The sequence below is a fragment of the Lynx rufus genome, unplaced genomic scaffold, assembly GCF_022079265.1.
Source record: "Lynx rufus isolate CCGP_SWC_20201006 ecotype Redwood Valley unplaced genomic scaffold, mLynRuf1.p SCAF_9, whole genome shotgun sequence".
In the NCBI taxonomy this organism is placed as follows: domain Eukaryota; kingdom Metazoa; phylum Chordata; class Mammalia; order Carnivora; family Felidae; genus Lynx; species Lynx rufus.
The window spans coordinates 109,836,874-109,852,025 of record NW_025814897.1 but is presented as its reverse complement, the minus strand read 5'-3'; the positions used below and the strand labels follow the sequence as shown (position 1 = coordinate 109,852,025).

The following is a 15,152-nucleotide window of genomic DNA, read 5'->3' as shown; positions in this document are numbered from 1 at the left end:
AACCACCTCTGTACAGTGAGGATAGCAATTCTCATGGGACGATGATGTCCAAAGGAGCTAATACAGTTAAGGGCTACGTGGTAAATCATCAACACTGGTTCTGATTATTGTTGTTATTACTGCTAAGGTGGGAGGGGAGAACTCTCAGGGGACATGGGATAAGGGTTTGTAAGCTGACCCCCTTTTCCCAGAAGTTACCTTCAAACTCTCCACGGGAACCAAAGGGGTCTCGGTAGCTCTCGATGAACCCGATGTAACTGGGGGAGAAAAGGGCAGAGATAGAAAAGGGGCGGGCAGGAGGGGGGCAGCCGGGGTGAAGGCTCGTGCCTCACCTCTCTACGATGGGGCCTTTGTCCTGTATCCAGAAGCGGGAGCCCCTCTTGTGGGCCTCGATGGAGCCCTGGGTGAAACTCTCTATGTACTGAGCCAGCATCTGTTCCTGCCGGCTGTTGGCTGCATATGCCTGGGGGGGAGCAAGGGTCGGTCAGTCTCAGGCCACCCACTTGTCCTGACTTGTCTCTGATGCCCAGAGGGATCTGGAGCTTGCACGCCTCAGCCCCCAGCCAGCCCTACCTTGGCTCTCTCCAGGTGCTCCACCACCTTCTGGAGGATAGGTGCATAGTCCCCCCGCGTCACCTGAAAATGGTTCCCACGGAATTCATAGCTCTTCAGCCTGGACGTCATTTCGGAATGCAGAGCAGACTCTGAGGGAAGAAGGATTGCTAGTGTAAAACACCCCAGCAGGCTTCACACCGTGACACTCTTTTATTCTAAGATCTTCAACAACTCCCCACTGCCTACGGAAACTAGTATAAACTTTCATTTTCAAATATATATTACCTAACATGAAATGTTCTTTTTCTCTTTTTAGAGAGAGAGAGAGAGTGCATGAGCGCGGGAGAGGTGCAGAAGGTGGGGGAAGAGAGAGAGAGAGAAAGAGAGAGAGAGAGAGAGAAAGAGTGAGAGGGAAAATGAATCCTAAGCAGACTTCACACTCAGCGAGGAGCCCAACACAGGACTTGATCCCACAACCCTACGATCATGACCTGAGCCGAAATCCAGAATCAAACACTCAACCAACTGAGCCACCCAGGCACCCCCATAATATGAAATGTTCTTGGGGCGCCTGGGTGGCTCAGTCAGTTGAGCGTCCAACTTCAGCTCAGGTCATGATCTCATGGTCTCTGAGTTCAAGCCCCGCCTCGGGCTCTGTGCTGACAGCTCAGAGCCTGGAGCCTGCTTCGGATTGTGTCTCCCTCTCTCTCTGCCCCTCCCCTGCTCACGCTCTGTCTCTCCCTCTCAAAAATAAATAAACATTAAAAAAATTTTTTTGAAATGTTCTAAGTATTGCACACACGTTAACTCATTTAAGCCTCACGTCAGCTCTAGGGGGAGTGATCTCCATTTTACAGATGGGGAAACAAAGGCACCGAGAGGTAAAGTAAGTTTCCAAAGGTCACACGGGCAGTAAATGGCAGAGCAGGATTCAAACCTAGGGTGGCAAACTGTATTTAAAAAGACAGCTATCCCCTAAATGTAATCACAGCGGGTCTTACAAGGAGACAAGAGGGTGAACAGGAAGTAGGAGACGTGATGAGAGAAGGAGGTTGGAGAGAGGGGAGGAAGGGGGCATGAGCCAACGAGAGCAGGCAGCCTCTAGAAGGTGAAGCTGAAAGAGTATTTCCCCTGGAGGCTCCAGTTCCTTCTGGAACTTGTTTTTGACTTTGGACCTCCAAACAGCGGCCAAATAAATGTGTGTTGTTTTATGCCACCGAATTTGTGATTTGTTGTGTTTTGCTTGTTGTTCCTGAGCAGTACGATGTACTTCTAGATTATGTTTAAGAAAAAAAGATAACCACGGTGTTTCCCATGACCCAATGTGACATTTCCCATGTCCCAAATGTGACATCCCCCATTAGGATGCGGGGGCTCTTTTCCGTCCTCTTGACGCTGGGCAGACTTGCGACTATAGCAAAAGTGATGCTGAGACCAGGTCATAAATGGTGACACAGCTCCTGCCCGGCTCTCTGGGAACCCTAGCCACCATGACTGACGCAAAGAAACCACATGGGGTGCTTTGGCCCCTGCTGAGGTCCCGGCCGGCAGCTAGCATCTTCCACCAGATGTGTGAGTGACAGCCTGCGGGTGATTCCAAACCCCTGGCTATTGATGACCCCCCAGCCTCTGAGTTTTCGCAGCTGAGGCCTCGGACATCGTCACCAGGGACCAGCTGTTCCTACCGTGCCGCAGCCAAATTACCGACCCGGAGACTCTGTGAGCACGAAAAGGTGGGTTTCCATCACTAAATTTGGGGGGCATCTGTACAGAGCAATAGATAACACCACAGGTACACCCAGGCAGCCTGGCTCCGAGCGGTGTTCTCAGACACTGTCCTGTACGCAGTAGAGTATATGTAAGTACAGGTCCAGCTTCTCCTCCCCCGAACCCAATATCCCTTTCCTTAGTCAAATCAAACTACTCGCCAATCCTTAAACTCCCCTTCCACCGTGCTCTGGGGCTCACGCTGTTCCCTCCACCAGCAGCGTGGGTCTCCAGCCATCTTCACCTCTTCACACAACCAATATCTGAGTTTCTGCCACGTGCTGGCCAGTGGGGAGACACTGGTGAACGAAACCTACAATTCCTCCCCTTGAGGAGCCTGTAGTCAACAGCAACTGCAAGAAACCTGGGGAATTACTGGGTGTTGCTGGTGGGAAAAGAGAAGGAAAGTCATCGAGAGGCAGGGAAAGGTCCTGGAGGTGATGTTCAAGCGCAGTCTTAAGGATGAGTAGGTATTCATCACATGAGCGAAGGGAGGGAAGCATTTGAGGTGGGAAAGGGATCAGATTGTGCCAAGTCCTGGACAGCGTACATGAGAACAAGGGGTTTTCAGAGAACTGGAAGCCGCTGAGTGTGGCTGGGGCACAGAGTCTAAGTGGGAGGCTTGCAGGAATGTGAGGCTGGGGGCTGGGAGGAGGCAAGTGAGTGGAAAAGGGAGGGCCAGGTTGCAAAGGCCCTCACAGGGGCCTGGATATTTCTGTCCATACCGAGTACATTTCCTTCTCACCTGGGAACAGACCCCAACTTTCCTCTGAGAATCCTCCACCAGGACCACCTCCGGTTCAGGTGAGTGGGAGGGGCTGACCTCATCACCTGGCTCTGAGGTAGGCTTGGGATCAGGGTCTAGACAATGAGATATCCGTCCCTGACCACAGGGATTGGTTCACAGGTAAATACGGTATGTAGGATAGGGAAACTGGAGCCACTCCCAGACCTTACGAAGAAACTTCTGGGAGAAGAGGGCTCTCTTTCTGCTGGACTGGCCAGGCTGGTCCACTTATCAGGCCCCGTGTGGGAGGAACATGCCATGGATGAAGTCAGAGAGCTGAGCCAAGACACGGGGAGAGAAATTTCTCAGGATACTGTCTGAGCAGCTGGATCCGGCTGTGCTTGAAGCCATCCTACTCCAGGCTTCTTAATTACCCAAGCCTGTTAAGTACTTGGGTTCTGGTTCAGGCAAATTTGAAATAGATTCTTCATTTGCAAAGAGTTCTGAATGACAGGGGTGCCTGGGTGGCTCAGTTGGTTAAGCGTCCGACTCTTGGTTTCAGCTCAGGTCATGATCTCTTGGTTTGTGAGATCAAGCCCCATGTAGGACTCTGCACTGACAGTGTAGAACGTGCTTGGGATTCTCTATCTCTCTCTCTCTCAAAATAAACAAACATTAAAAAAAAAAAAAAAAAAGAGTTTTGAATGATACAGCCCTTAGGGGTGGATTTGGGCTTTACCCTGAGGGTACCTGATAGTTAGGAAGCAGACTTTAGTACGTTAGCCATCTCAAACTTTCTAGATTCCCCCCAGCCTCCAAGACATATATGGTCTTCACTGATGTATAGTCTGGATTTCTCTTCTAGGCTGTCAAGGGGCATATGGCCCAGCCTCTCTTCCCATTATTTACGTGGGTTGTCATTTTTTGTGATGGGGATCATGCCCAACACGACTCCCGTTAGAGGCTTGCAGCAGTAACATCTGCCAAGTGGAACGGAACCCCTTTCCCTGTCGTCATGTTTCCCCCCATTTCTTTACTGTCACAGCCAGCACCGGGGCAAGCATTCCCTCACAGGTACCCCTGTACACAGAGCACGGCACCCGGTGAGTCTGCAATCAACATGCGCCGTGACTATTATGACCGTTCTTCCCTGCAGCTCCCGCATAACCCACCAGCCCCTGTCCTCAGTCCAGCCCCCTCTGCCCTGGTCCAGGAGCACTGAGGCAGGAGTAGAAGGGGTGTGTGAAGCAGCTCACCCGTGCCAAGCACAGAAGCCAGCCGCACCTCATAGCGGGGCTTCCCATCCTGGTCAACATCCTTGAAGAGCCGCGTGTTGTAGGCACTGAGGTTCTGGAAAAGACCAGGGCATGGGTCTGGGGAAGGGTAAAGTCCAGAGGGGGCTGCAAGGTGGGAGTAGGGAAGGGGTCACACCAGGGAGAGAAGATACAGAAGCAAAGCAGGCCAGGGCCGCTGGGGGAAGCTGCCCGAGGCAGCTGGACGGGGGTGGGGGAGCAGGTGGGCAGGCGGGCCAGGCTCTCCACTTCTGCTCTACACGCTGAGCACTAACGTTTACTAAGTGCTGACCCGACTGTGCCCAGCACTGCATGCCCTCAGCTAACCCAGGGCTCTGCAAGGCGGCAGACGTGAAACTGGTCACACAGCTTCTGGGAGGTTCATGTTGGCTTCATGTGGAAGCCAGGGCCCAACGGGAAGCGGCTCTGATGCTCTGTGTCGTCCTGCCCTGAGGCTGTCATTAAGGCCTTCAGTCTGGGGCGGGCGGGGGCAGCTTTGTCACAGCCACGTGTGGGAATGTCATCTTCACTGGGGCCAGGCCAACTCTTGGACAAGGATTCCCAAGTCTTGTCCGCCTCAAACACCCAAGATGCCAGTGTCTCTGGTCCCAAGCTGAGACCCAGAGTGGGTGCTGGCGATGAGTGGGTCCCGTCAAACCACTGTCCTGAGTCCCCAGTCCTCAAACCTGTGAGTCCAGAAAGTCTTGGGCCAGTTTGGCATCTTCCATGGTGCAATTCCCGGAGAAATAGGTGGTGATTCCCTGTTGAGGAAGGGGATGGACGGGAAGAAGGAATTGCTGAGGTGGGGAGACTCCCTTCCCGGCACACTTCCCCCCACAGCCCCAGGTTTCCTGTACCTCCTCCCAGCAGCCTCCACCCTGCCCCCTCCATCTCTTTCCTGGGGGAATAACTGTAACACAAATAACAAAGAGAGGTCCGTCTCTAGCTTTCCTGCAGCTCCGCTCCAGTCTTTCACAGGCTGGCCCCTCGCACAGGCTTGTCACATCCCTCACACCATGCAGCTGCTGCGTGGCCTCCAGGGGCGGGAAGCCTAGGCTCCCTCCTCTCCCTTCTTCCCTTCCTCAGCTCCCTCTCACTCTTGGCTCTTCTCCTTCCCTTCTGCACACACCACCCCAGACTTCAGAACTGGAAGGGCTTTCAGAAAGCTCTCCATCCAGGGGCGCCTGGGTGGCTCAGTCAGTTAAGCAGCCGACTTCGGGTCAGGTCATGATCTCACAGCTTGTGAGTTCGATCCCTGTGTCGGGCTCTGTGCTGACAGCTCAGAGCCCGGAGCCTGCTTCAGATTCTGTGTCTCCCTCTCTCTCCATACCTCCCCTGCTCATGCTCTGTCTCTCTCTCAAAAATACACAATAAGCATTAAAAAAAATTTTTTTAAGCATTAAAAAAAGGAAAGAAAGCATTCCATCCAGCTTGCTTCCTAGTTTACAAATGACAAAACTGAAGCCCACAGTCGTGTGAGCAGCTCGGCCTTAAGACTGGGAGGCAAAGCCCACTGCCTATCAGGCACCCTTCCCTCCATGCCAGTAGCCTCAAAGGATTCCTCTCTCCTGTACGGCTGGGGGGCCTCACCTCCTTCCCCAGCCCGAGGTGTCGAAGCCGCGGCTCCAGAGAGAACATGAGCTCCCCGCAGGTCTGCCAGAGGCTCCTGACTTCTGCCGGGTTCTGCTGAGCAGCCTTACTTCCCAGGATCACACGTTCCAGCTTCTCCTGCAGGAGCGGAGAGGCCATTGGCTCGGCCACACCACCCCAGGCTGTCTTCTGGACCCTCCACACCCACCCCGCAGCCCTTCTCCCACAGCCTAAGACCTTCCGGCTCCAAGTGCGGTCGACGGACCAGCGGTGTTGGTGTTGCTGGAGAAATGCCGATGCTCAGGCCCCGCTGCAGACCTGTTCAGCCAGAAGCTGCGTTTCAACAAGACGGCCATGCAATTGATGTACGCAGTTAGAGCTCAGAGCCCTGGTGTAAGAACTGCATCTGCCGGATGTGCTTGGTCTCCACAGTGCCAGTGAGGGACGCCCGTGCCCAGGCCTCTCTACCATCCCCAGCGATGACCAGGCCCGAATTTTACAAGCACTTCACAGTTCACAGAACATTTCCACATCCTTCCCCCGTGTGACGCTCAGGTCAGCACGGTCAGGAAGAAACACTGCTTTCCCCTTATATGTGAGGAGGCTACAATGCCCAGCAAGGCTGGCTGGCTTACCCAGAGTCATGCAGCATGGCAGGGACACGGTCAAGGCTCCGCTTAGGCTCCCACTGGCCCCCAATTCCTCACCTTCCCCAGCCTTCCCTCAACTCACCTTGGGCAGGTTGGGAACGAACTTGGTGTCGCCAAAGGACTTGTAGTTGCCCATGTTGGAGTAGATACCTGCAGCATAGACCAGGAACGCCTAGGGGAAGGTGGGCATCAGAGACCTGGGAACACAGCCTCCCCCACCCCAGGGAGGTTCCCTCCTGAGATGTTAGCACCCAGAGGAACCAGTATAGGCGAGGCTGGGAAATCTGGGGGCAGGATCCAGATCCCAGCAGGACCCAGTCTGGCCGCAAAATACTTTCACAGACCAATCTTCACACACCCATTGTCCAGCCAAACCAGTCTTTTCGGCAGCCCCCAGACACATCCACCTTTGTTCCCACTCTGCCCAGCACCTTCTCAGCTACCTGCAGCCATCTCACCTGACCTCAAAAGCCCAGTTTAAACACTGGCTCCTTCCAGGAAGCCTGGGTGGCTCAGTCAGTTGAGCGTCTGACTTCAGCTCAGGTCATGATCTCAGGATTCGTGGGTTTGAGCCCCACATCAGGCTCTGTGCTGACAGCTCAGAGCCTGGAGCCTGCTTCAGATTCTGTGTCTACCTCTCTCTCTGTCCTTCCCCACTAACGCTCTGTCTCTAATATAAACAAAAAAATTAATAAAAAAACGAACAAAAAAAACCACACTGCCTCCCTCTGCAGAAAGCCTGTCCTCTGCCTCCAACCTGCCAGGAAGCTGTCATTGGAAACATTAAATGTTACAGCTGGAGAGGCCTTGATCATCTGCCCTATGGCTTTCACAGGCCCAAAACTTAGGTCTCCCTTCCTCTGGCAACAAGACCTCAGTCTTCCTCTTGAGAAGGGAGGGACTCTCCCTTCCCTAACTCTGGGGGTAGGCATAGGCTCAGGCTAGACCGTAAAAGCCCTACCTGGGCAATTTTCAAGTGGTAAAGAGCCTCTATTTTTATACTAGGGATCAAGTCTGGAGCCCCTGGAGCTCCACTACTGGAGGAAAGAAAGCAAAGCTGAGAGATGAAGATTGCATCACAATGGCATCACTGAGCCCCTGAATCTAGCCATGCCTGAAGCCTGCCCTAGCCCCGGACTTTTCAGTTGCGTGAACCAATAACTCTCTTTTTTTTTTATTATTTATTTACTTAATTTTAAAAAATTGGAATGCTTCATGAATTTGTGTGTCATCCTTGTGCAGGGGCCATGCTAATCTTCTCTGCATCGTCCCAATTTTAGTATATGTGCTGCTGCAGTGAATACACTATCTCTTTTTAAAAATATCTTATTTTTTAGAGCATTTTAGGTTCACGGCAAAACTGAGCAGAAAGTATACAGATTCCCTATGTACCGTCTGCCCCCACACATGAACAGCCTTCCCTGTTATCAACGTCTTCCACTAGAGTGGTATATTTGTTACAACTGGTGAACCTACATGGACACATCATCACCCAAAGACCATAGTCTACATTAGGATTCACTCTTGGCCTTGTGCACTCTATGGGTTTAGACAAATATTTGACATATATCTACCATTATGTAGATTACTCTGTACTACAGAAAAGTTTCATTGCCCTAAATATCCCTCCCCTCACTGCCTGGCAACCACTGATTTTTACTCTCTCCATGTCCAGAATATCATATAGTTGAAATCAAATGCATGTAGGCTTTTCAGATTGGCTTTTTTAAGTTTGTTTGTTTGTTTGTTTACTTAGAGAGCAAGTAGAGGAGGGGCAGAGGGAGAGGGAGAAAGAGAATCCCAAGCAGGCTCCATGCTGTCAGCACAGAGTCCGACATGAGGCTTGAACCCACGAACCCTGAGACCATAACCTGAGCCAAAGTTGGGTGCTTAATTGACTGAGATACCCAGGCGCCCCTCTTATTGTTGAGTTTTAAGAGTTCTTTATATATTCTGGCTAACGGTCCTTTATCCTATATCCTATATCTCAGTCCTATATCTCTTGCAACTGTTTTTTCCCAGTCTGTGGCTTGACTTTCCATTTGCTTGACAGTGTCTTTGACAAAGCAGAAATTTTTAATTATATTGAAGCTCCACTTATCAATTATTTCTTTACAGATAATACTTGACATTGTACCTAAAAAGTCATTTCCCTACCCAAGGTCATCTAGATTTTCTGTTCTCTTCTGGGAGTTTTTTAGTTTTGCATTTAAGTTTGTGGCCCACTTTGCATTAACTTTTGTTAAAGATGTAAGGTCCACATCTCGTCTACATTCTTTTTCTTTTCTTTTTTCTTTTCGTCTATGTTTCTTTTTTTTTTTTTTTTGTTTTAAGGCTTATTTATTTTGAGAGAGAGAAAGCGCTTGTGCATACATGCACACAGGGGAGGGGCACAGAGAGAGGGACAGAGAATACCAAGCAGGTTCTGTGCCATCAGCACAGAGCCTGACATGGGGCTAAAACCCACAAACCATGAGATCATGATCCAGGCTGAAACCAAGAGCTGGTGGCTTAACCGACTGAGCCACCCAGGTGCCCCCCTTTTATTTTGCATGTAGATGTTTCAGAACTATTTGCTGAAAATTTCAGACTATTTTTACCCCATTGTGTTGCCTTTGCTCCTTTGTCAAAGATCAGTTGACTATAATTATCGGGGTCCATTTCTTGGCTCTTTATTCTATTCTGTTGATCTATTTGTCCTTTTGCCAACACCACACTGTCTTGATTACTGTAGATTTATAGTAAGTCTTGAAGTTGAGTGGTACTGGTCCTCTAACTTTGTTCTTTTTCACTACTGTGTTGGCTATTCTGGGTCTTTACCCTCTTTCCTCAGTATTGTGTTGAAAATAAAATCACTTGCTGGGATTTTTATTTGGGTTGCACTGAATCTATAAAGTTGGGAAGAACTGACATCTTTTTATTTTTATGTTTATTTATTTTGGGAAAGAGACAGAGGGAACACATGAGTTGGGCAGGGGCAGAGAAAGAGGGAGAGAGAAAATCCCAAGCAGGCTCTGCTCTGTCAGTGCAGAGCCTGACTCAGGGCTCAATCTCACGAACCATGAGATCATGACCTGAGCTGAAATCAAGAGTTGGACGCTTAACTGACTGAGCCACCCAGGTGCATCAACTGGTGTCTTGACAATGCTGAATCTTCCTGTTCATGAACATGGAACATCTCTCCATTTATTTAGTTCTTTGATATCTTTCATCAGGTTTGTAGTTTTCCACCTATAGGACTTGTACATTGTTGTATTTTTAACTTATGTATTTCACTTTTTTGTGTGCTACTGTAAATAGTATTATGTTTTTAAGGTCAAATTTTGTTCATTGCTGCTGTATTGAAAGCAATAGACTTTTGTATATTAACTTTATATCCTGCAACGTTGCTTTAATTGCTTATGAGTTCTAGGAGGTGTTTTTTGTCAATTATTTTGGATTATGTAGATGATCATGTTTTCTGTGAACAAAGACAGTTTTGTGTCTTCCGTCTCAATCTGCATACTTTTTATTTCCTGTTCTTGCCTTATTGCATTAGCTAGGACTTCTGGAACAATGTTGAAAAGCAGTGGTGAGGGGACTTCCATGCCTTGTTCCTGATCTTAGTGAGAAAACTCGAGTTTTTCACCCTTAAATATGATGTTAGCTGTAGGGTTTTTGTAGATAGGCTTTAACTTTATCAAGATGAGGAGGCTCTTCTCTATTCCTAGTTTACTTAGTTTTTATGATGAATCGTGCCAGATTTTGTCAAATGCTTTTTCTGCATCTATTGATACGGTTGTGTGGTTTTCTTCTTCAGCTTGTTGATGTGATGCATTATTTACTTTCAAATACTGAGCCAGATTTGCACTCCCAGGATAAATTCTACTTGGTCATGGTATATAATTTTTTATACATTGTTGGATTTGATTTGCTAATATTTTGTTGAGGATTTTTGCATCTATGTAAATGAGAGATATTGGTCTGTAGTTTTCTTTTAATGTCTTTGTCTGGTTTGGGTATTAGGATGATGTTGGCTTCATAGAATTAATTAGGAAGGATTCCCTGTCTCTCTCTCTTTTGAAAGAGATTATAGGGAACTGGTATAATGTTATCCCTAAATGTTTGGTATAATTCACCAGTGAACCCGTGTCAACCTGGTATTTTCTGTTTGGAAAGGTTATTAATTATTGATTGAATTTCTCTAATGTCCATGGGATCTATAGTGATGTCCCATCTTTCATTTCTGATATTAATAGTTTATGACTTCTCTCTTTTTCCCTTAGACTGGCTAGAGACTTTTTACTCATTATGGTCTGAATGTTGGTGTCTCCCATCCAATTCATACGTTGAACTCTAACCCCCAAAGTGATGGGATTAGAATATGGGGCCTTTGGGAGGCAGTTAGGTCATGAAGGCAAGAGCCCTCACCATTGGGATTAGTGCCCTTATAAGAGACACCAGAAAGCTAGTTCACCCATTCCACCATGATAGGACACAGTGGGAAGTCAGTATTGTGCAAACTTGAAGAGGGTTTTCACCAGAACTTGACTGTGCTGGTGCCCTGAATTTGGACATTCAGCCTCCAGAACTCTGAGAAATAAACTTGCTTATAAGCCACTCAGTGGTATTTTGTTATAGCAGTCCAAATAGACTAAAATATGTTTTGCTGATCTTTTCAAAGAACTACCTTGTGGTTTCATTAATTTTCTCTACTAATTTCCTGTTTTCAGTTTTATTGATTTCTGCTCTAAAGTCAGACACTTAACTGACTAAGCCATCCAGGAGCCCCCTATTTATTTTTAATAAAGTTTTAAAAATTTTATTTGAGAGAGCACACAAGCCGGGAAGAGGAGCAGAAGGAGAGAGAGAACCTCTCCACACTGTGTGTGGAGCCTGACACAGGGCTCGATCTCAAAACCCTGGGATCAAGACTTGAGCCAAAATCAAGAATTGGACGCTCAGCTGACTGAGAGGGCACCCAGGTGCCCCTAGATCTGTCTATTTCTGATGCAAGAGTATTAAAGTCTCCAACTATAGTACTGGATTCATCGAATTCTCCTCGCAGTTCTATCAGTTTTTGTCTCAAGTATTTTGATGCTCTGTTAGACACATACACATTAAAGACCATCGTCTTCTTGTAGAAATGACTCTTTTATCATCATGCAATGCCCTCTTTATCCCTGGTAACTCTTCAGACTCTGAAGTTCACAACATTAATATTGCTGCTCCCACTTTCTTTTGATTAATGTTGGTATGGTATATCTTTCTCCATCCATTTACTTTTAATTTATATGTATCTTCAGATTTAAGTATGTTCTTGTAGACAACATATATTTGGGCCTTGTTTTTTTGATCCATTCTGACAATCTCTGTCTTTTAATTGATAAAATCAGACCATTGACATTCAAAGTGATTATTGATACGGTTGGACTAATATCTACCATATTTGTTACTGTTTTCGATATGTTGTCCTTGTTTATTCCTATTTTTGTCTTTCATTATTTTTCTGCCTTTTTAGTAGTAACTGAGACTTTTCACATGAGTCTATTTTCTCTCTTTTCTTAGCTCATTAGTTATACCTTTTCACTTTTTAGTGACTGCCCGAGATTTTGCAATATACATTTATAACTAATCCAAGTCCACTTTCATAGAACACTATACTGCTTCATGGATAGTGAGTACCCTATGATAACAAAATAATTTTAATTCCTGTCTCCTTTCCCATGTATCATTGCTGTCCTTTATTGCACCTACATACAAGGAGACAGAAATATATGTATGTATAAATATGCATAAGAATAAGATAAACATAAGCACATATAATTGAATACACTGTTGCTATCATTATTTTGAACAAATGGCTATCTCTTAGATCAATTAAGAATCAACAAAAATAGAGGCAGCTATCAGTCAGAAGAGCATGTAACTCTTGATCTCGGAACTGTGAGTTCAAGCCCTACGTTGGGTGTAGAGAATATTTAAAATAAATATTTTTTAAAAATTTTTAAGTGTTTTATTTTACCTTCACTTACTCCTTCAATGCACTCGCTTTCTTAATGCAGATTTGAGTTTTGGACCTGTATCTCTTTTCTTTTCCCTGAAGAACTTTCAACATCTCTTGCAAAGCAGGTCTACTGGCAATACATTACCTCAATTTGTGTTTGAGAAAGTCTGTTTTTCCTTCACTTTTTTTTTTGAAGTTTATTTATTTATTTTGAGAAAGAGAGAGAGAGAGAGAGAGAGTGGCACAAGAGGAGGAGGAGCAGAAAGAGAAGGAGAGAGAGAATCCCAAGCATGTTCTGTGCTGTCAGCACACAGAACCCGACGTGGGGCCCGATCTCACGAACTACGAGATCATGCCCTGGGCCAAAATCAAGAGTCGGACATTCAACCGACTGAGCCACCCAGGCGCCCCTTCTTTCATTACTGAAGGATAATTTCACAAGGTACAGAATCCTAGGTTGGTGGCTTTTTCTTTCCACACTTCAAATAATCCAATCCACTTTCTTCTTGTCCGTGTGGTTTCTGAGAAATTGGATGCAATTCTTATCTTTGCTCCTCTAAAGCTAAGATCTACTTTTCCTCCGGCTTCTTCCAGGACTTTTTCTTTGATTTTCTGTACTTTGGAAATATGCCTAAGTGTAGTTTTTTATGACATTTAATATTCTGCTTAGTGTTCACTGGGCTTTGTGGATCTGTGGTTTAGTATCTGACACTAATGTGAGGAAATTCTTGGTCATAATTGTTTCAGATATTTCTTCTGTTTCTTTCTTCCTCTTCTGGTATTCCCATTACATATACGGTTCCTACAGTTGCTCTACGGTTCTCAGATACTCTGTGCTGCTTTTTTCAGTCTTTTTTTTCTCTTTGCTTGTCAGTGTTGAAGGTTTCTATTGGGATATACTGAAGCTCAGCGAGTCCTTCCTCAGCTGGGTCAAGTCTACTAATAAGGCCAGCAAAGGCATTCTTCATTTCTGTGTTTTTAAACTTCTAGCACTTTTGGGTTCTTTCTTAGGATTTCCATCTCTCTGCCCATCTGTTTTTGCATGTGGTCTACTTTATCCATTAGGGCCCTTAGCCCTAATCATAGGGCTATTAATCATAGCTGTTTCAATTCCTTATCAGTCCACCATACCTGCTATATCTGAATCTGGTTCTAATGCTTTCTCTGTCTCTCCACACTGCGTTCTTTGCTTTTTTATTATGTTGTTATTTTTTCTTGATAGCCAGACATGATGTACTGCATAAAAAGAACTGCTGTAAATAGGTCTTTCATAACGTGATAGCCAGGTGTGGGAGTCCCAGAAGTATTCTACGGTCCCATGAATAGGTCTCATTAGTCTGTTAGTGAGCCTTTACCTCTGGACTGTGAACTCCTCATGGGCTTCTCGGTCCTGTGTCCCCACCCACCCTTAGGTGGGACAGGATGACTTAGAACTGTCTGGAGTGGGATATTTTCCTCTGCCCAGGTCAGTTAGGTTCTCATAAATCCCTAGAAGGTTAGGTTCTGGTGAAATAGTTTCTCCTGAGAGCAAACTGTTAAGAACAGAATGTTCTGGCATTTTTCAAAAGCAGTTCCCTTTCCCTTTCCCCTGTCAGAAGCACAAGGGGCTTTTTCTCTGAAACTCATTGTGAGGACCCAGTCAAGATCCTGGAGGTAAAACTCCCAAATGTGTGGGGGCCTCTCCTGTGACTGGGTTCCCCTGGAGTTTTTAACTCTCAGAGCTGTCCACACTGGAGCCTCCAGCAATTTTTCAGTTACAGTTTAGGTTTTCCTACCCTAGTGCTGGTTGTGGGGAAGGCTTCTGCTCATGAATTTCTGCTGTTAAGTTGTGATTCTCTGTACCCACCTGTCTGTCTCTCCAATTTGGGAGCGGCAGCCCTGTGGCCTCATTTCTTTTAAGGACGTAAGAAAAGCTGTCGATTTTCTGGTTTGTCCTGCCTTTTACTTGTTAGGACAGATCGGTGACTTTTAAGTTCCTCACATGCTGGACTGGAAACTGGAAGTCATGAATTTCATTTTCACTGAAGCCAATTTGAGGTGGGTTTCTGCTCTTTGCAAACAAAAATATCCCACTGGAAACAGTAGCACATGCAGCAATTTTCTATTTCCAAGCACTTGTCTCGCTGTTAACTCTTTTCATGAATAAATCAAGGCCTAGAGATGGGATGCTGATTACTAAAAGTTAAAACAAGGTAGAAGAAACAGCCTGGGCCTCAGCTCAGAGAGAAGCAATCCAATCCCTTTATTTTACATATAGAAAAACAGGCCACATTCTCATACATTCTGGGTGAAACCTTTGTAGAAGATGATTTAACAACATCAATCAATTATAAACGTACAGAGCCTTTGACCCAGCAATGCGACTTCTAGAAATAGATCCTACTCACACATGGCATGATCTCATTTATGTAAAGGACAAAATGAGGAACTGATACACATGTGCATGTACACATGTAGGTATGCAATACACAGACAGAGGAATTAAAAGGCTGCACACCGCACCATCCAATGAGTGATCTTTGTATTTTGTGTCCTTCTGCATTGCAACAATGCACTACAAATGTATTCACATATTTGGCCAACAG

General features: G+C 46.3%; 1 protein-coding gene and 1 non-coding gene across 2 annotated transcripts in view; both read right to left on the bottom strand.

Annotated features, from left to right (window-relative positions):
- DPP3 (dipeptidyl peptidase 3) overlaps nt 1–15,152 on the bottom strand; it is a 35,255-nt gene that overhangs the window by 18,711 nt on the left and 1,392 nt on the right. Inside the window, exons 2-8 of the mRNA XM_047070919.1 lie at nt 6,664–6,753; nt 5,932–6,069; nt 5,028–5,102; nt 4,306–4,399; nt 574–704; nt 333–463; nt 199–257 (exon numbers count right to left, since the gene is read on the bottom strand). Of these exons, the coding sequence (XP_046926875.1) occupies nt 199–257; nt 333–463; nt 574–704; nt 4,306–4,399; nt 5,028–5,102; nt 5,932–6,069; nt 6,664–6,753 (718 nt within the window). The remainder of the gene's footprint in view (nt 1–198; nt 258–332; nt 464–573; nt 705–4,305; nt 4,400–5,027; nt 5,103–5,931; nt 6,070–6,663; nt 6,754–15,152) is intronic.
- LOC124506508 (U6 spliceosomal RNA) lies at nt 7,779–7,885 on the bottom strand. The gene has a single exon (XR_006960771.1). It is a non-coding gene; the product is annotated as a U6 spliceosomal RNA (small nuclear RNA).